This window comes from Doryrhamphus excisus, chromosome 23 (genome assembly GCF_030265055.1).
Source record: "Doryrhamphus excisus isolate RoL2022-K1 chromosome 23, RoL_Dexc_1.0, whole genome shotgun sequence".
In the NCBI taxonomy this organism is placed as follows: Eukaryota; Metazoa; Chordata; class Actinopteri; order Syngnathiformes; family Syngnathidae; genus Doryrhamphus; species Doryrhamphus excisus.
Window position 1 is genome coordinate 10,189,944 of NC_080488.1, and position 20,156 is coordinate 10,210,099.

The 20,156-nt window shown below is 42.8% G+C and overlaps 1 protein-coding gene across 2 annotated transcripts in view; it reads left to right on the forward strand.

Annotated features, from left to right (window-relative positions):
• Window positions 1-20,156, forward strand: part of ppp2r2ba (protein phosphatase 2, regulatory subunit B, beta a) — a 35,742-nt gene that overhangs the window by 10,135 nt on the left and 5,451 nt on the right. Inside the window, exons 1-6 of one of the 2 annotated variants that reach the window (XM_058063932.1) lie at window positions 5,815-6,171; window positions 15,257-15,354; window positions 16,059-16,224; window positions 16,865-16,977; window positions 19,117-19,294; window positions 19,386-19,550. In XM_058063932.1, coding sequence (XP_057919915.1) covers window positions 6,102-6,171; window positions 15,257-15,354; window positions 16,059-16,224; window positions 16,865-16,977; window positions 19,117-19,294; window positions 19,386-19,550 — 790 coding nt within the window. In that variant the 5' untranslated portion in view covers window positions 5,815-6,101. Of the gene's footprint in view, window positions 1-5,814; window positions 6,172-15,256; window positions 15,355-16,058; window positions 16,225-16,864; window positions 16,978-19,116; window positions 19,295-19,385; window positions 19,551-20,156 lie in introns of those variants that run through there. The other variant, XM_058063931.1, reaches the window with a different exon arrangement.

Below are 20,156 nucleotides of genomic sequence, written 5' to 3' on the forward strand. Positions count from 1 at the left end.
GTCCACGGTCCTGAACATTTGCAGCGTTGCATGCTAGCTTGCATACTGTATGGGGAGGTGGCTTTGTATTCACTCTCTAACCTGCTTAACCTACTTTCCACTTGGCCGTGTTTCATCTGTCCACAGCGATAGAAGCGGTGTTGGATAAACATAGCATGCTTAACAACACGCATGCAGTTCGTCCATTCTTAGATGCACAAATTGTTCCCACTGTTGTCTCTGTCATGAACCTTGAACGCATCGCTGATCATTTGACTAATGAAACTCAGTTCCTCTGAGAACATGTACTTCATATTGGGCCCATTAACCCAACCGCTATAAAACATGTTGGGACAGGTTTGCGCCTTTATTGAAATGAATATGAGCTACATAAAGACATTTTAAGATCTTAATTGTCCAATTATGGAGACAGCTGTTGTGCTGCATTGCAATGCCAATTGAATTGCAGTTTCCTAGCAACCGAAGAAGTACAATGCAATGATTTTTTTCCCCCTTAAGTGGCACCATTTCCTCTCAGCAGGTTGAGTCTATACTTCCCACAAAACAAATCCACATCCACAGTGTGTGCATGCATTTTCACCTTCAGGCTAATCTATTTGTCAATTTGCATCTTTTATCTTATTGTTGTTGAACATTGTGGTGTTTAAAGCCCCCCAAAAACACTTCCAATCCCTGCGTTTGATGAATTCTGTCCTAGAATGTTTCACCCTGAGCTAATCATTGTACATGCATTCTTTTCAATTAATTCACTATCAAGGGAATTAAGGAGGGGTAGTTTGGGGGAGGGGAAAGGAGTGTCAGGGGGGAACAGAAATCCAATCCTGCTGGTCTGAGGACTCCAAGCAATGAAGCATTAGTCACATCCTGATGTAATTGGAATGGCAGCAAGTGTAAAACCTGCTGGTTTAGGGACTGCCTCTAGGCTGGATTTATTGCACTCTCCCAAAACCACACCACCCCCCTTTTATTTTTCTCTCTTCTTCTTCACTCTTCCCCATACCTCCCCCACACTGTCTCACACATACACCAGCTTCAGCCATGCATCTCCATCTGTACTCCATTAAGCAGAACAGTATGGTGCACTTTGTCTTGTTTAGAAGCTAACCAACTTTCCACTTTTTACTTGCACCTTTAAATATGATTTACACACTTGGCTGAGTAAGGATTTAATGCTGAGTAAATATCTCCGGAGCAAAGTGCTAAGCTACGACAGACCGCAGCAGGTGTATCCAGGCCAGGGTGCTTGGTCGCCGGGCTTTGCTGCCGCTCAGCCCCCTGACAGATGGACTTGCAGGGCAATCCTATTACCCCCATGTGTTGAGCTCCTCTTAATGCCAGGGTGGGCTCCATAGTTACATAGTTAATGGAAGGCAGCACATGCTTGGTGGCAGACTCTCATGCTCCCGAATCATAATAATCCTTATTTGTTTGATAACAAAGTGGGGATCTGTCACACGGAGCTCATGCAACCACTTTCGGCATGTTTACATTGACTGGAACACAAACTGTACTGTTGAATGATATATTAAACATTTTTTATTCCTTTGAACACAGTGCATATATACTGTCTTTTCCCTCATGGGATTTGTAAATGATCTATATCTTTGACAATATGGCCCATTTGGGATTTGTGACCTTTAACTAACAGGGAATTGTGATTCATTAACTTTGGATGCAGGGATGACATAATTCACACAATTTCCTGTCAGTTCCTGTTGGTGTATGGTACAGATTTTTGTTTTTACTGGTATTTTGTGTAAGACCCCAATTTGGCCAAGGGCGGCCCATCACACGCAAAGGGGCTTGTAAAACCTTGGTTAGTGTCATTAATCCGCTCTAACCAAAACATACGGCACTTAAACCTGTTTCTCCCCTCAACTCTTTGCTTTTCTTATTGATCACGGCTGCAAAATATCCCTTAATGAGCCAGAGAAAGTTATAAGTGCCAGCATTTTCATAAAGAAGGTGAGAAACACTATCGATTTCAAGAAATAACGGTGGTGTCCAAGTTGATTCGAGCTGGCACATTGTGTCTTTTTAACAATCACGCCTTCAGCAAAGATAAAAATAATCTTAAATGTTCATATATCCTTTCATTATTTATGTATATGCATTTATAATAGTTTTATGCATGTAAAACTGTAATTGTAAACCTATAAAAACACTTTTTCTACATTTTTGAGTCTAACTGTTTAACTGTTTTTGTTCCCGTTTTCATGTAGTATCAAGCCAATAGGCTGCTAACAAGGACATTTTCTGGTAACAATACATTAAGGACACACTTGGACACATGTGGTGCATTTATAAAACATCAAGACATGCAGCATATTGTGAGCTAATTGGAAAATGTATGCAAACTCAGACAAAATTTTAGCATACATTTGTTAACCGAAAAACACGCTGACCGTACGCGAACCAAGGTTCCGCTGTTTTTTAGAGGATCTCTGCAGATGTACACCCTTGCAAACCCAAACCACAGTAATAAATGTATAGTTAAATAAACATATTTGTATGGATTACAGAGTTAAATAATCTCTGTGTGCTGTCCTAATAAAAAATGACTGAAATTGATTTGTTCCATTAACCTGCAGCAATCTTTACTGAAGTTGGGCTGTCAGCGCTGATCTGTCCATGCGTGCGTTCACGCCTTTATATATGATGTAGGTTGCTTGGTATTCAGACGGCATATTCCTGCCTGTAGCCCTCGCTCGGGCATCCACGAGTCGAGCAATTACCACACATCAAGGAGAGCAATTGGGCATGACTAAAATATCATTGCCCTGTGATTGTCCCCACGTTTGGACTGGTAGAATCTAATTTAACCCACTTTGTTGAGGAGAATTGAGGACACGCTCACCAATTTCGGTACGCTCCCCCTTGAGCATTTCCTGCAAGAGTGACCTGGGAGACGTTGTAATGTGTAGATGCTGGCTGTCACTTGTGCTTTACCCAGCAGACATGGAATGCATTGTGGGTAAGGAGTGTATGTATACTGACTGAAGGTAGGGACCAATGAGCCATGGGATGCAGAAAGTTTAGGTCCTATGTGAGAAAATGGTTATCGATCTGAGATTGCTTGTAAGCGAGCCAATTTACGAGGCACCGGTGTTGTTACTGTGTTCTACTTCCCTTTAAGTCCGGCAGCCATTCTGTGTTGTCACTATGTGGGGGGTGGAATGAGATAAGGTGGGGGTGATTGTCATATATTCAGAGACCAGAAAGGCAGCATTGATCTCAGAGCAGTTCCTCATTATACACTTTAATAACTCTGCCTATAATAAGCACCTCTGTCTGTCATACACACACACCCGACCTCTCACCTCTGACAAAAATGAACCCTTCAAGCATGTGGCTTCATCTTATTACACCCATTGTTTCACTGATTCCATTTCAATTCCATTCAGTCATGCTGCTCAACTGTAACTTAGCCGAGTATTTCTATTGTCCTTCTGGATCCTGTTTAAATATTGATAGAGATGGGAAACACCACAGACCACTCAGTCAGATCCGGGAGGTCAAGGATGGAAGCGTTTTTCTGCAAATTTCATTAGAGGAGCAAAGGACTGTGGAGATGGAAGCATACAACCTCACCACTGCTCCTGCAGCCCTCATTATTCCCTGCATGGATAATGCCCTGTAATGTATTCCAGTGGAAGTTGCAGGTTGATGGGGTGTAAAATAGCATGTGTAGGAAGGTGGTGTTTTTTTTTTTTTTTTTCAATGACAGCCTTCCTCTCTCACAGTCAGATCCCCATTAGAAGAGGGGAGGATTGGATGTGCAAATGGTTCTGTGGATTAGAGAGCTAATGCATTTAGGAGAGGGGGGTCCCAATCCTTTTATTGCTATTGCTGCTGTGCACTGGAGGCTTGACAAGGGGTGATACCCAGTCCCTTTGTGGAAGTAGAGAGATTTCGGTTAAAGTGAGTAGAAATGTAAACACCTCTCACATGCACCGAAACAGCCATCAAAAGATGAAGGTTCGTGAAAGAGAAAGCACATTTACGTTTAAATGAGATCTTTGTAGAAAGAAGCGCAGACGGCGGCTTTACTAATCTAATTAATCAGCGTCTGGGCGGTTTCTGGTGCATCTTCATTTCTTACCAAACTCTTCCGCCCTGCTTTTGTGAGAATGCTTTTTGTGTTTCTGTGTGCATCGTACCGCACAATACACCAATAACAAGCATGCACATCTCAGAAAAACAATATTTTTAAATTTTTAAATTTGAATAAACAGTGGCTGCTTGTGTCAACTATATGCATTATATGTTCATTCATTCATTCATTTCTACCGCTTATCCTCAAAGGGTCGCGGGGGGTGCTGGAGCCTATCCCAGCTGTCTTCGGGCGTAAGGCGGGGTACACCCTAGACTGGTCGTCAGCCAATCACAGGGCACATATAGACAAACAACCATTCACACTCACATTCATACCTATGGACAATTTGGAGTCGCCAATTAACCTAGCATGTTTTTGGAATGTGGGAGGAAACCGGAGTACCCGGAGAAAACCCACGCATGCACGGGGAGAACATGCAAACTCCACACAGAGATGCCCGAGGGTGGAATTGAACCCTGGTCTCCTAGCTGTGAGGTCTGTGCGCTAACCCCTAGACCACCGTGCCGCGCATTATATGTTATATTGTAATAATTTACAACTATAAAATGCAATGTATGGAGTTTGGACCTTCTCCCAGTGTTGTGCCCTGGTTGACTGACAACCAGTCCAGTCCTCTTACCCAAAGTCAGCTCGAATAGGCTCCAGCAAAACATGCTGGATTGATCCTGGTCTGAGTTTTTCTGTGAGGTATTTCCACACCGTCTTTCCTCCTGTGTGAATGTGACTCTGTGTCAGCCCCCGTCCTTGACAGGTGATCAGTCACACCTTAAGTCAGTTGGGACTCCAGCTACGCCTGTGACACTGAACAGGATAAAACCGTTCATGGAAGATTGCATTTAGTGTTCACTGTTATGAAAGCACCCATAGGTGTAATGCACGATGTGCAAAATGTAGTCCCCAGAGCATTTGCGGCACGCAGCTTGTTTTTTATTGGCCCGAGACATATTGGAAAAATGAAATTAAACACAGCCTGTATTACAATATTACACACAATACAAAGAAAAACTGGAAATAATACCAAATTCATGTCCAATGCAACTGCAAGTGAACGTGTAAACCAAAATGGCTGACTACCAGTACACCTTTCATGATCTTTGTGGGGTGGGATTTCTTGGCAAGTATTTCTCACTCTGCGGGGGTGTACATTTTTGCCAGATGGTGGAAATGTTTTGGAGTTTGTCAAAAAGGTGATTTGGTTGCCTGAATAGAAGCGAAAAAGTCGCCTATACTTCAAATGTTGATATTGACCCACATTGAATTAATTATTATTCATTTTGGGTCCACTTCATATTATAAAATTCAATCATAACTTTGATTTGATTATTGTTGGTCATAATTGTACTGTTATTATAGATACAGGAGATCAGTGCAGAGTGTGTGTCTGCATGGGAGGGGCCACCTATGCTGAAGTGTGTGTGTGTGTGTGTGTGTGTGTGTGTGTGTGTGTGTGTGTGTGTTTGCATGCACTTCCATGCACGCCTAGTGAGTCAGCTCACTATCGCTCCGTGAATGAGAAGAGCATTCGGTTCTGGTCCACATTAGGAGATATTCTCACCGGACCTGTGGAGGTGGTGACTTGGCAATGCGGAAGTGGTCGGCGCAAGCTTGTTGACGCATAATCCCGCCCGCCCCGCCGGCACTTCGAGGGGCAGATCCATTCTACCTTGATTCAAACCCTGGAGGACTGATTTAGGAGAGAGCTGCTACATCTTCACAAGACATTTCGCTCATTTATTTTCTTTTTTTTTTGCATGAAGACGCACGGATTCTACTTACGAACCGGAGAGACATATTTCATTTGATCCAAAATAAAAAAAAAATATTGGCACATCATCACCAAGGCTATTTGATCGCCTTCGTTACACCGCAGATCTGGAGCCATGACAGGCGCCCCGCTGGTTCCACAGCCCGCCTGCTGACGGTACCGGGGCAGGATGGGAGAAAGGTCTGCCGCTGTCAGGATCCCGAAGCAGCCGATTTATCAATGGAGGAGGAGAGCGACACCCGGAAAATTAACAGCAGCTTCCTTCGCGACCACAACTATGCAACCGAAGGTATTTATTTCACGCTTTCATGGAGCTTTGCTGAGAATTGGGAGGGATGCCTTGAACACTACACTAACTTGAGTGGCAGTAAACACACTTTAAATGGCATTGAATGACATAAAGTGCAATACGGATATTGTGCTGTTTGTCATATGGTAGAAGCTGATAATGATGAGGTGGAGTCCAGTCATGCTATTTTAGGATAAGCAAGGCTTTAATCTGTGAGCACAAATCCTCCCATGTGCACCAATCTATCATGCTGTTAAATGTTTGGCATAAATTATAAAATTGTCCCAATTATTAGTTATTTTCTCTTTTCTTTGAGTGAAAACCTGTTAAATATTATAATGGCATCATTGTATCATTTTTGCTTTTCACAGAAAATAGAACCATTAAAGGTCAAATGTCTCCCTCACTTGCACACTGGGCAATGAACAATAGCAGTTATTGCAGCTTCAGGGCAATAATTGCTGCTCCCATCATGTGTATGTGTATATTTGTGTGTATGTTTATGTGTGTGTGTGTGTTCCCTCTTGATTATCTGCCTGTTAGCTCTTTGATGCTTAATAGTTCCCTCATGTTCCACCAATCAGCTGCACAGACTGCTTGGTCAACATAAAACGTTGATTTACAGGTGAAGGCGTTCGTGAATCAAATCATTCATCTCATTAGGACCTCTACGTACGTATGTAGTAAGTAATTATGCAGATTGCATGAACGGATGAGCTGCTATGAGGAAGGTAATAGCACCGTTTAGGATTTAACTCGCAGCAATTAACTAAGTGCACCATATTGTCATGCAACAGCTTGTACAATAAATATTAAGAGTGTTTTTTTGCAAAGTATTTTGTCTCAAAAGTGCATACAAATTTGGGTCGGTCTTTAATATACGTCTAAAGTATCATTACATGAGAGTACATTGTGAATAAAACATTTTGAGGTTGTTTTGCGTGGTTTGTGAGAGGCTGCACTGAGGCTGCAGGACAACAAAGCATGAGAAAGTGTTTTCATTTAAATGTCATAATTGACCGAGCTCCCACATGCACATACTGCTAAACACACAGAGAGGGAAGCTGTGAAATGGGGGGGTAGAAGTGATGGGTATCTTTGTTTGCGCTGAGATAAAAAAAAAAGGAGCGTCTTCCAGCTTGCGTCTCCGTCTGACTGCAAAAACGTGCCCCGGTGTTTCTCATGGTTTCATCATGAGAAAGTAGATGAGAGCTACACATGGTTGTCAATGACTGGCCAGCCTGTAGCCCATCTGTGCTTTTTAAACACAGCAAGCCTACTTCTGTTAGGTTTTATGGCTTTAATTTATGATTGTCACAGCCCATATATCACCAATGAGCGTGTGTATTTGCCCGTTGCTTTCCGTCCCTAAGTAGTATGAAGTCAGACTGCAGCCAAAGATCACAACGAGCAGGTGTCTGGGTCTGCATCCCATCCTCATAATTTACCACGTTTAATCAGGCCCGGCCCACTCAGACCACACACACACACACATACACACACACTTCCACAGATAGGCTAGTCTCTGATGAGTCGAGGAGATGGTAGGGATCCCCCTGACCCCCAGGCTGTGCTTGCCCATACCAGCATGATGTCACATTTTAATGATGTCAATGCCGCTGACCTTTGCCTTGTACCAATCCCATGCACCGCTGAGTGTGTGGGCAGTTACATTGACTGTGTGTGTGTGTGTGTGATGATGTCTGTAAGCTATATTCGCTGTCACTTAGCTTTGGCCTGTCAGATATCATCATCATTGTAATGAAAGAAAATAACATTATGGTCTCATTTGACAAATTGAGCAGCAGCCACCTGCTGATGACACATGAATCGGTAATGGCAACTGGGCGAATGCCTTGCATCGTGACGCAATGCCTCGCAGTTAATGTGCAAATTGCTGTGTTTCCCAGAGGGCTGCGATGTATTTGTGGTGGGGGTGGGTTGCATATTTGGCCATGATGCCTTTGCAAAAATGAGTAAAACACACAAAAATCAAAAGAAAATATAAGTCGAGTGGTCGAGTGGTTAGCGCGCAGACCTCACAGCTAGGAGACCAGGGTTCAATTCCACCCTCGGCCATCTCTGTGTGGAGTTTGCATGTTCTCCCCGTGCATGCTTGGGTTTTCTCCGGATACTCCGGTTTCCTCCCACATTCCAAAAACATGCTAGGTTAATTGGCGACTCCAAATTGTCCATAGGTATGATGTGAGTGTGAATGGTTGTTTGTCTATATGTGCCCTGTGATTGGCTGGTGACCAGTCCAGGGTGTACCCCGCCTCTCGCCCAAAGACAGCCCAAAGACAGCTGGGATAGGCTCCAGCACCCCCGTGAGAACCTCGGTCATACGGGAGGGGTGTCAGAGTAGAATTACTGCTCCTTCACATCGTGAGGCATCTAGTCCGGATGCCTCCTGGACCCCTCCCTGTTGAGGTCTTTCAGACATGTTCTGGTTGAGGTGTTCCGAGGATACTTTGGAGGAATTATGTCTCACAGCTGGCTTGGGAACGCCTCGGTGTCCTCCCGGTGGAAATGGAAAAGGTTCCCCACTGACCAGAACCCGAAAATTGATGGCAACCAAGTAGCACTAAATCTACTTGTGGTATTACAAATTGAATGTATGGGAAATACTGTTTTTGTATTTTGCTTCTAAAACACAATGTTCAATTTAGTAAGTTGTTGGAAATAGCTTCCTTGCTGTGAGGCCACCCAACCTAAATGTCTGCTTTGGTATTGATTTTTGTTCCTTTATGGAACAATGACCTAAAGATCTCTCGCTTGGACACGTAATCCTTTCCTGCATCTCTTCCCCGCCCCCTGTTTTCTCTCATTTGGCGACGACAAGGCGACTTGTGATGTATTTGAATACTGATGCAGAGAGCTCACAATCTTTATTGCCGCCGCTTATGAGAGAGGAGGTGGGGCTCGCCTGCGTGCCAAGGCAAACGGCCCGGGGCTACACTTTAGGACCCCGGCATGAAAAGACTTAGCCCACTATACCCCCAGGTCCCATCCATTATTCACCTCGAAACGTTGAAAACACCTCGCCTCGCCACGTAACGCCAGTCATATAATGTGTATGTGTGTATCGGGGGTGGGGGCGGGGGGCTTAATGGCAAGCTGTGAAGTTGGGGCGAGTCGTATAGTCCTTATTCAGCAGCTGCTTTCTTGCCCTGATTAGCTTCTTATTAAGTCTGCAGCTCCATGAAAATTTAATGAGAATTTATTAAAGTGTACCCGTGGTGCTGCAGCTACATGATTACGGATATATCTTTTTTTTTTTTTTTTTTTTTTTCCTCAGCCATGCCTGCGGTTTCCAGGTCAGATCGTGGAGCCGCTGTGATGGTTACACGATGTGGGAGTCACTCAGTGTGCCGCTCGCCTGAAGGCTGAGCAATGTTTGACCTCTCTGAACCTAATAACGGGGTGCATTAGTGCTTTTTGTGTTCGTATGGGGCAACGCATGGAGTCCTTTATAGTGTACTGATAATGTCCATGTAAAAACATATGTGACTCTCGCTTCATTCAGACTTGAAAAGAGGATGAAAGAGATTTCACTAAGACACATCGACAGATAGGCAAGAGACAGCTTTTGTTTTTCCTTGCTGGATTAAAATTCAGTATGCTCCTGTTCTCCCGTTCTCCCCCCCCAAATCCCCTCCCATACTTAATTTCTGTGAGATATCAACAACAAAGGTTTGGTGCCTGCATAAATTGATGAGTGACTTCATTCTGACGTCTGTCTCGTGTTGTGTCTGCAGTCAGATGTGTGCCACTTGCAATGTGTTAATGAAGTGGGAGAAATGAGGCAATGACACCTATTTCACCCATCTCACCCTTGAGCGTGGCTCTCCCACGCACACACACACACACACACACACACATTCAGCCATAATGCACGCTCTACGTCTCATGGGGCTGATCCACAAGAAACCAGGTTAATTAGCTTGTTCACATCAGATCTTACAAGGAGTCATGGTCCTCACATGAAGAGAGCTGCATTATGCTCTTTGGCTTTGTGTGGCGCTCATAAAGCTTAATAAAACCCTTAATTGCATTGCTGCCAAACCGGCCTGTTAAAGCAGCAGAGCTTGTTCAAAGTTTCAATTCATCTCCATTGTTGTTGCTCTGAATGGAGCCTATGATCAGCTGTTTAGTCCCAATACAAAAGTGACGAATTAGCACTCGCTACTTAATATATTGCAGTTGTGAAACACTGAAAGCCAACCGACCTTGAATTTGTGCAGATTACTAAACAACAATACGTCTTTGAATGTTCTCAACTTCTGTTTCCATGCCAGTGTTGTATTGTCTGTTTGTTGATCATCTTACATTATCATTCATTACTAGCGGGTACACATACATTTTATACTTTAAGTGTGTGATGCATATTTAGCGCTTAAATCTGGGTTGTGTTGTACATGAACAATGGCAATTGAAGAGAGAAGAGGAGGGGGTTCTGTCGCAATCCTTTGCTTGAACTACTACCGCTACTAAATTGAACATGAGGTTTGCTGAGTGATACTGAGGGCCACTAACTGCCAGTATATCTGAATATTAGCTTGAATATAACCTCATTGCCTATGCATTTGACTATTACTAACAAATTGATGGATAACCTGCTAAATGAGAAGTGAAGTGAGATTATTATTTATTTATTTTTATTTATTAGTTATTTTTTATAACAAAAATGTTTGGAATATCTTGTTGCATGAAGAACTGAATGCAATATAGTGATTTTGTCAAAATGACGTTTTAAATATCCATAGTGTAAGTATTTTAAGTCCATTGACACTCATCATAAAATGATTATTACATTCTCATTTTTTTTGTTAACATTCTTAAAACCTGTGTATTGGTATTGTAACTGAATATTAATATTTGTTAAGCCCTTATGTTGTTGCAAGTTGGACTAAGTTGGATGGCTTTTGATGGCTACTGTGTGTGTGTGTGTGTGTGTGTGTGTGGGTTGTGTGTGAAAATTCCGATCCTAATCATGTCTGTCAACTCTTTAGTTTTCCTTCGGAAACCGTAGTTTGCCCTTTTCTCTTTCTACTATCGTTTCGCTCAACGTAATTTTCCTGTATTTTCTGAGTATTCACATTCAAGTCATTTTATTTCTACGTATTGCACCAATCCACAACAGAAGTTATCTCAGGGCAATGTACACATTGAGCAGGTCTCGAACCCTGCTCCTTGTACGTTGAAGAGAGAAACAATTGAGCAAGCATGTTGGCGAGGCAAGGAAAAACTCTCTGGGGAAAAAGAAACCGCCAACAGCGCTCAGTGTGGGTTGTTGGGGTTAAGGTGGAAAGATGGAGTAGCTGGAGGGGTCGGGGGAGGGATGTGACCATACTTGTATCAGTGACAGAACTATGATGATGATGATAGCAATGATAACGACGATGATGGGCTTGAATTCCTGTGCTCAACTTATTCAGCACGTATTGCTGGTTGTGGTCTGGAAAGGAAAGAGTGTGTGACGTTAAACACCCCATGAGTCTGATCCATTGACGTAGGCAGTGCTTTAATCCTACCCTCGCCGTGCCTATAACAAAGCATTTACCCCCAATCCATGTTCCTCACTGGATTTGCTTACACAAGTCACTCTCCATGCAGCCGCACCATTTTGGGTCCGTGTGTCTTATTCAACACTCCCGGGTGAGGCTGGATCAAATCACAGTGTATGTTCCACCCTTGACAGGATTAAGTGTCGTCTAGAGGTGAGCCAGGGAGCTTCTATTTTAGCCTGCGTCTGTACCGATGAGATGATCTGTACGATCTTTTATTGACCTACTTAGTGCAACAAGCCTCCACGCGGATTGGATCACACTCCTCCCTCCATATCACTAACAACTCTCTCAGTGCGTTGTCCCCTTCTGTTATGCACGACGGATGTTGCACACACTGGTGACACTCTATGAATATATTCAGTAGCATCGCACACCCTTTGTTTTCCTGGCTGCCTATTTAATTCCAGGATCAATGTATATCTATATTTCCATCTAGTTAGTCGGACTCCGTATTGAATGTTGGAGGCTGGCTTTGAATGGATATAGAGGTGGAGATTTATAGTAGTTGTATATATCACAGCGGCAATCCAACAGTCAGTGTTATTGCTGCTGATGGATGGGTCTTATAGCAAGCGTTGCAGGAAGCAGTGACCTGTCTGTGTCAGACCTGACTGGACACACAATTTATAGTCTTCATCTGGTTAGGGTCTGCTGATGAAGTCGTGTGTGGGAGCGTTTGTGTATATGTTTAGGTGGAAATAAGAGAAGTGTTATGAGATATTCATGAAAATAACTACATTTATTTATTTGTGGCAGCCCGCCACTAAATACATTTGAAGAAAAATGTGAAACATTTGAGACGCCACAAATGGATTTGGCGCTACCTCTTCTGCAAGCCGAAATTCTCATTTGCATCATGCAAATGTAAGTGGAACGGAGATCCAGTCATGCAGGGCACATCCACAAGCCCGGGTAACGTGCACCCACAGCTCCATGGTAGCCAAGTTGTAGAAATTTAATAAATATGAAAAAAAAAATGGTGAAAATGGTAAAAAGCCATAACATAACAAGACAAAAGTGGACATGTTGATAACACAAATTTTGTCTTTAAATATCTCTATAATCTTTTATTTAATGCATCATTGCTAATTATGCAAATTTAATGATTAGACATACTACCCACAATCCACCACCACAAATGGATTAAAGTCCTGTGGGGAACCGTGATACCATACTGACATGATGCGAGAGTCCTCAAAAATGTCTTCTAATATCAAGAACATGAATAACTTCTAAGATGTATGAAGGGTAGAAAATGGTAAATAATTCCCATTAATATCTGACACATCTTACTGCTTTCTTGTCATATTTTCAGCCAGAAAATACAGATAAAAAATACATAGTTTGTCCACATAATGAATAATTGCTATCTGACGTGTAAGTATCAAACACAAGTTCCATCAGTAGTCGAGATAGATTGTCTGCCTTGAATATATTTGCATGTTAAAACTCATTTCGATGCTTCATCTTGACTTTCGGCATCAATGACTTCAGTTCTGTGTGCTCATTCTGTGAAATGATTGAAGGACGTATTGGTGTGTAAACTGGTTAAATAGGCTCCATCAATTACTGTTTCTCCTCAGTGACTTAATGGGTTAATGATGAAGGAAGGAGTAGTGTAAGATTGGGGTGGGGGGGGGTAAAAGACAAATAAATGGGGGTGAAAAGAAAACCTTGATGCAAGAATGGTCTTTGCTAAGCCGATTCACACCAATGCTTTTGGCTTGATGCTTCCATGTCAGTGTGAGTGTGAGGTGGAGGCTCTCAGACACACAAAGAAAGACATGCATTTGTAAGGGTGGGTGCCATTTGTGCAGTACATTAGCGGGGTGCCGCCTGGCTATAATTAGGCCAGTGGGTGTTTTTTTTTTTTTTTGAGTGAAATGTTTGAAACAGTACACGGCCAAGGAAAACCCTCTGCTGTGAATATGCTTTCTCCTTAACAATGCAAGCATGCAATGCAACAAGGCCGTACACACGCCCATATGTGGAATGAGTATTATTATGGTCACTCGCCGATGCCTCCGCTCTGCACAGGGAGTCTTTTGAGTAAAAATGCAATATAATGAAAATATTACTCTCTCTCTTGCTCTCTCTCTGTGCCTGTCTGTTGAATTACAGCTACCATCAGCAGCAAACTTGCTACAAACGCATACACACACGTACACACACACACACACACACACACACACCCCTCTGACTGCTGCTTGAGATGGAAATGGTCTCCATAGCAACATCCCCCTCTCCTGTTCAGAAGAAGGTCCACAGAGGGCGTGGGGGGATACTAAACAACTATAGCTCTTCTCTCTCTATCTCTCTCTCTCTTTCTCTGACTAAAATAATTGTCAGTTTTAAACGGAGAGAAAGCCTCTGCCGTGACACACACATGACTGTATACTAGCTCAGGGCTGTTTATTCACAACCAACATGGAGTCTGTCCATATCAGTACGTATTGAAGAGCAGAGAGAAGGGGGAAGGTGTGTGGTATTTACTTGTGGTGTGACTACAGGTATGTACACTGAAGTCAAATGAAGTGGCAAATATGCTTTGTTCATAACAGACCGACATATACTGACATGTTTACACTTGTTCATAATTCCGGTATGTGGGGTAACGCGCCTCAAAACTTATTGTATGCCGCCATCTATAAGAAGAAAACGCACCAGTTCACCAGTTACGTTAGTTTCACGTTGGATGATGGATATTCAGCCCTGTAGTTACAATGGTAGTTACCCCTCACTGTGCTTGGACGGCTGTATTATTGTGAGGGGAGCTTACATTGGATGCAATTTTACTGGATGTTTGCACTAAAGACTCACTAAATCAATAAATTACTATTGTGTTGAAGAGATTTAGTTTGAAAAAAAAATACTGTATATTCTAAATCACACCACAATCGATCTTTGTCATGTCAAATGATTAGAGAAGTATTTTGCACGGCCATTTTTTCCAATTGTATCTTTGTGTTTGGTCCAAAAGCCAAACAATATTGTTGGCCATGCTGTATAATAAAACAGTAAATTCAGCAATACTTAATTAATGCCTATTTTCTTAACCCTTCTTTGCTTGGGCACTTAAGTCGTCTGAATGATAAATGACAAAACTGACTAATATGTGTCACATTTTCGTATGAATTTGGCAAATGACCGTAGTATGGATATATGAGAACCCAAGCATATTTTCGTTGCAAACTGAACCACGACGCGATCAGGGATTTGCAGCCAAGTTGTAGAGACAAATGATACAATTAGTGTGACTGCAACGTCCTTTAAAAAAAGCACAGGAGTGTAATTATATGACACGAGTTGGCTCACATCGCTGAATAACAGCCAATGACTCGCTCGGTTTGTCTTCACCCAAATTTGGTTTCTGCGACAGGGCGTCCTCTGCGCTTCATCGCTGCTGTATTCTTTGAAATCACTCTACTCCCGAATATGCCTCCCTTGTTTTTACAAGCTTTATACGCACAGTACACATCCACGCTGACATTTCTCTCCTTCTCTCTGTGCTGCAGCTGACATTATCTCAACGGTGGAGTTTAACTCATCAGGGGAGCTGTTGGCCACTGGGGATAAAGGAGGCAGAGTGGTTGTCTTCCAGAGGGAGCAGGAGGTAGGAAATGCCAACAAAGGAACACTAATCACGATGATACCTTGATACTTTTTGACAGCTTTAAAAATATCACGGACACGGAAGGTGAGTGTGGGAAAATAAAACAAGTACTGTGTAGCCGAAAACTACATTTAGTACATTTAGTTGGTTTTTGCAAAAACGGAAAACTAAAACACAACAAAAATAGCCAAAATATGTCCATCATGTAACATATTTCATATCAGAGAAAACGTACTTCTCTGTCAATCTCATCTACAATCACAAGCCGCTTTATTAGGTACATCTGTACAAGCTGAGGAGACAAAATAAACGTTTTTGGTCTTCACACAGTTGCAAAAGGTCAAACGTGAACGAACTGACACACAACCAAACGCATTTTCCCACAAAATAACTAATATAAATCCAATTAATATGCTCCAGAAGCACAGAAATATGAACACAAAACACATTTTATTGAGAATAATTGTAGTTTTACATGTAGAAAACAATGCAAAACACATATAAATGTTGAATTGAATGCATAAATGAACATTTAACATCATTTATACTTTTATTGAAGACTAAAGGCTAGGTGTTTAAAGTGTAAACCTGCATATTTACATACGATGTGTTGCTGATTGCAGTATTAATTTATTTTATTCACGCAAACCCTGATAAATTGTGTCAGTTGCAGGACTTATATTTCCTTTTTTTCTAATTTGCAGAGTAAAAGCCAGCCCCAGCGTCGAGGGGAGTACAATGTTTACAGTACATTCCAGAGCCACGAACCAGAGTTTGACTACCTGAAGAGTTTGGAGATAGAGGAGAAGATCAACAAGATCAAATGGCTTCCCCAGCAGAACGCAGCTTACTTCCTGCTCTCCACCAATGGTCAGTCATTGACACTATAAAAAAAAAAAAAAAAAAAAGTCTGTCGTCTGCTGGTGTTGCCGTGTTTGTGTTCCACTCTGTTGCACAAGTGCCACCGACAGACGCTTTTATGCATGGTTACCACAGCACACACACACACACATCCAATCATATCATCTCCGAACTCGCACTCAAACATCAGCAGAGGAGACGTCTTGCAGATTGCGACCGTCATGCATGGCTGCTACAGAAGTGCTAGCGGAGGTTGGAGCAGATGGTGCGGGGTCCTGTGGAGCTGGCCTCGCCACTCTGACACCAATATACGCAGCGGATATTAAAAGGAAAAAAAATAAAAAATAGTAGCGACCTGACTGCTGCCACCAGCCTCCTCGCTAGACTGAGAAGATGAGATATAACTACTGTTTGTAACGCAGAAGTAGAAAACACCTCGATGGCATTTTCAAGGCGGGGATTGTAGTCAACTTGTAGATTGATATCAGTGACTTCACAATCTACACAGGCGCCGCCATTCATCAGCCGCGCTGGCTCCTGCCATGCTACATGCCAGATTGGATGCCCAACCCCCCCATCACATCCATCTTGTATCCAAGATTGACTGCACGGGCGAGGCTGTCTAACTGAATTTTCTTCCCTTTCTCAGACAAGACGGTGAAACTGTGGAAAATCAGTGAGCGAGACAAACGTCCAGAGGGCTACAACCTGAAGGATGAAGATGGACGCATTAGAGACCCTTCGACCATCACTTCGCTACGAGTAAGGGGTCGCGCATGAAGATCAGACTTATCAACTTTGCTACATACAATTTCAATATAAAGTACTTCATAAATATACAGAAATAGTCATTTCTTCACAGTGTTGGAATGGAATGGAATGGAATGGCCTTTATTGTCATTATACAAGATGTACAACGAAATTGGAGAGCTTCTCTTTTCAGTGCAGTAGTCAAGTTTAAAAAAACAAAAAAAGTATATAGAGTAAAAAAGACAATTTAACAAGATATATACAAGATATGTACAAGATATCCAAAATATACACATAGTATTGCACAGGAGCATATGCAGGTGCAGATATATTAATTTTAGTGCAATGATCAATGGGTCATAGTGCAAATAATGACTGGTGTGTACAGATGAGTAAAGTCACATATGTTGTATGAAAGGGAGAATAGTCTTCTGGTCTGGTCTGGTCTGGCTTTGGACGGTGGCAACATAGTTTTTTTTGTAAATGCGCCATTTATATTTTGCACAAACATCGTTGCGCGCATTGATTTTAATGATGCACACCTTACAATACAGTAAACCTTGGATATAGTATCGGACTCGGATATATCGGAAATTCGCTCACAACGGACAGATAAAAAAGAACCGATTTTTCTGTAATGCATTTCCAATAAAAATTCATTGCATATATCGGATTTTTTTATAACGGATTTCGACAATTTCGGACAAAATCTCCAGCATTTCCATTAAACTTCCCTCGCATATATCGGATGGCCGCATCGTGGCGCTCCGATTCGCCGAATCGTGACAGGCCGCTATACGACGTCATTTGCAGCGTTTGCAGCGTTGCCTGCGCGTCCAGGTACATTGGAAACATAGTCAAGGAAGTGCCTTTTTATAACGGATAAAATCCGATTTACGCATATACCGGATATAAATCCGATATATGCGTAAAACTGACATTTTCCGGTATACGCATATAACGGATTTCGCTTATATCGGACAAAACCAGTGGGAACAATTGAATCCGATATATCCGAGGTTTACTGTATAAACAAGGAGTGCTGGATATGTGCATGGAGGTGAAGGCCACGAAGGCCGCCATCATTCCCTTGCCTCCGCCTCGTGTTTTCGCCATGAGACAGTGTGTCATAGCAGATTAGTGCTGTGTTCAGCGTGTCTGTAGCTCTTTGTCTGGCGAGCCAGGGGATCATAGCGACCTGGAGGACAGGCCGGGAGTGTGGCAATCCTGTTTAGAAGGTGTGAAATCTGCAAGGGGCAGGGTGGGGTGGGGTTGGGTTGGATGATGGAGGGTTGTTAAAATTTAATTCTGGATTTTTTTTGGCATGTTCTCAAAAAAGAAAGGATCAGAATGTAGTTTTTTTACTGATGTGCTGTGTTTTGCATGGTTCAGCATCAATGTAAAACATTATGCCGTAAGCAGGAAGGTCAGAGAAAAGGGGCATAGGGCAGCTTAGCAGGGGGACCGTCGATGTTGCGGGGGCTATGGGTTAATGCCCTATATGTCTCTTTGGGCAGTCAGTGAAAGACATGGAAATGAAGCGACACCCGTGGCGATACAGCAGCCTGCTGTGCTGCCATGCCTCTCTGTCAGTGCCAGCAATCGGACGAGAAAAAGATGGAAGAAGCAGTCAATTTGTTCTTCTCTTTGCTCCCCTCCCCTGCGTCTTTGTCTGGGTTTTATCTGGCCATCGGGGGGCTGCATGTAGACTGGGGATGGGGCATCTTTGAAGCTGGAGCTGCAACTGTTTGTATGGTGTGGGAGTCTGTGTGAGTTGAGTTATCGTTCCTCAGCAGGACTTGGTGACACCCTCAGGGTATCTTCATCTCCTCTTACATTTTTTACTTCCTTTTACACATACACAAGGCGTCTTTGCGTATGTGTGTGGAGAGCACCGATATTTCATTTGGTCAGCTCATCAAACAGCCCACGGGCGCGTTCCTCATTAAGATGTATGGAGTAAATGTCATATGAATCCCTGGAATCAGACGTTTGTAGTGCATGCACACAAGACATGTGCGGTCTGCACATCAGAAAATAAACTGATAAACAGACCTTCAGCTTCAAATAACATTTAAATATCATATCAGCACCAGCGGGCACATGTGGGCCTTATCAGTGCGTACTTTCGTCTTCCGATTTTACCTCCAGGTGCCGGTGCTGCAACCCATGGATCTGATGGTTGAAGCCACAGCCAGGCGAGTGTTCAGCAACGCCCACACCTACCACATCAACTCCATCTCCGTGAACTCCGACCTACAGACATTCATCTCCACCGATGACCTCAGGGTGAACCTGTGGAATCTGGAGATCACTGACCGCAGCTTCAGTATCCTCTTTGATTATTATGTTTAGAATCGAGACTCATTTGCGTGAAATACCAACACTACCAATTCGTCCTTAATTGCCGTCTCTCTAAGACATTGTGGACATAAAACCATCCAATATGGAGGAGCTGACAGAAGTCATCACCTCGGCGGAGTTCCATCCGCAGCAGTGTCACACCTTCGCATACAGCAGCAGCAAGGGCTCGATAAGACTGTGTGACATGAGACAGGCGGCGCTCTGCGACAAGCACTGCAAATGTGAGTACCAGCAGGGACCATCCTGGCTAAACCGTGTTGACGTGTCTATTTAATAGAATACATTTCCATCAGGCAGTCAATTAAAACTATCAAGGACAAAATACCAAAAACAGGAACAGGAAAGCATGCGAACACATGGAACGCAGTTCTAGGCCATTATACTTTACAATTACTATATTAAAAATGTTTGAAAAGCATAAATATTGTATTGGTTTCTGTACACTTGCCCAAACAGTGCGCCTAACAAACGAATCCACAGAATTTAATGCACAAACAAAGCATCCAAACTTTGTGAAGGATGGGTAGTGAGTGGTTTTGAGTTAGGACACCATAGACAGATGCAGATAGCCAGGTTCCTTGCAGATAGCCAGGGTTAACGGAGAAAAAAACAACAATTTCAAGCACTACCGTCCTTCCAGTCTGCTATTTTAAATCAAACAGTATGATAGTCATCTTCCACCTTTATCCTTGTCATCACTCTCATGGTCAATATGATGTCAGCTGGTCCCTTTGTGACAGGACTGAAATGCAGTGGAAAGTGTTGCAGTGTTTTGGAATTAAGTTCATTTTCACGACTAAGAGGGATTGTCTTTGCCATTCATTGTA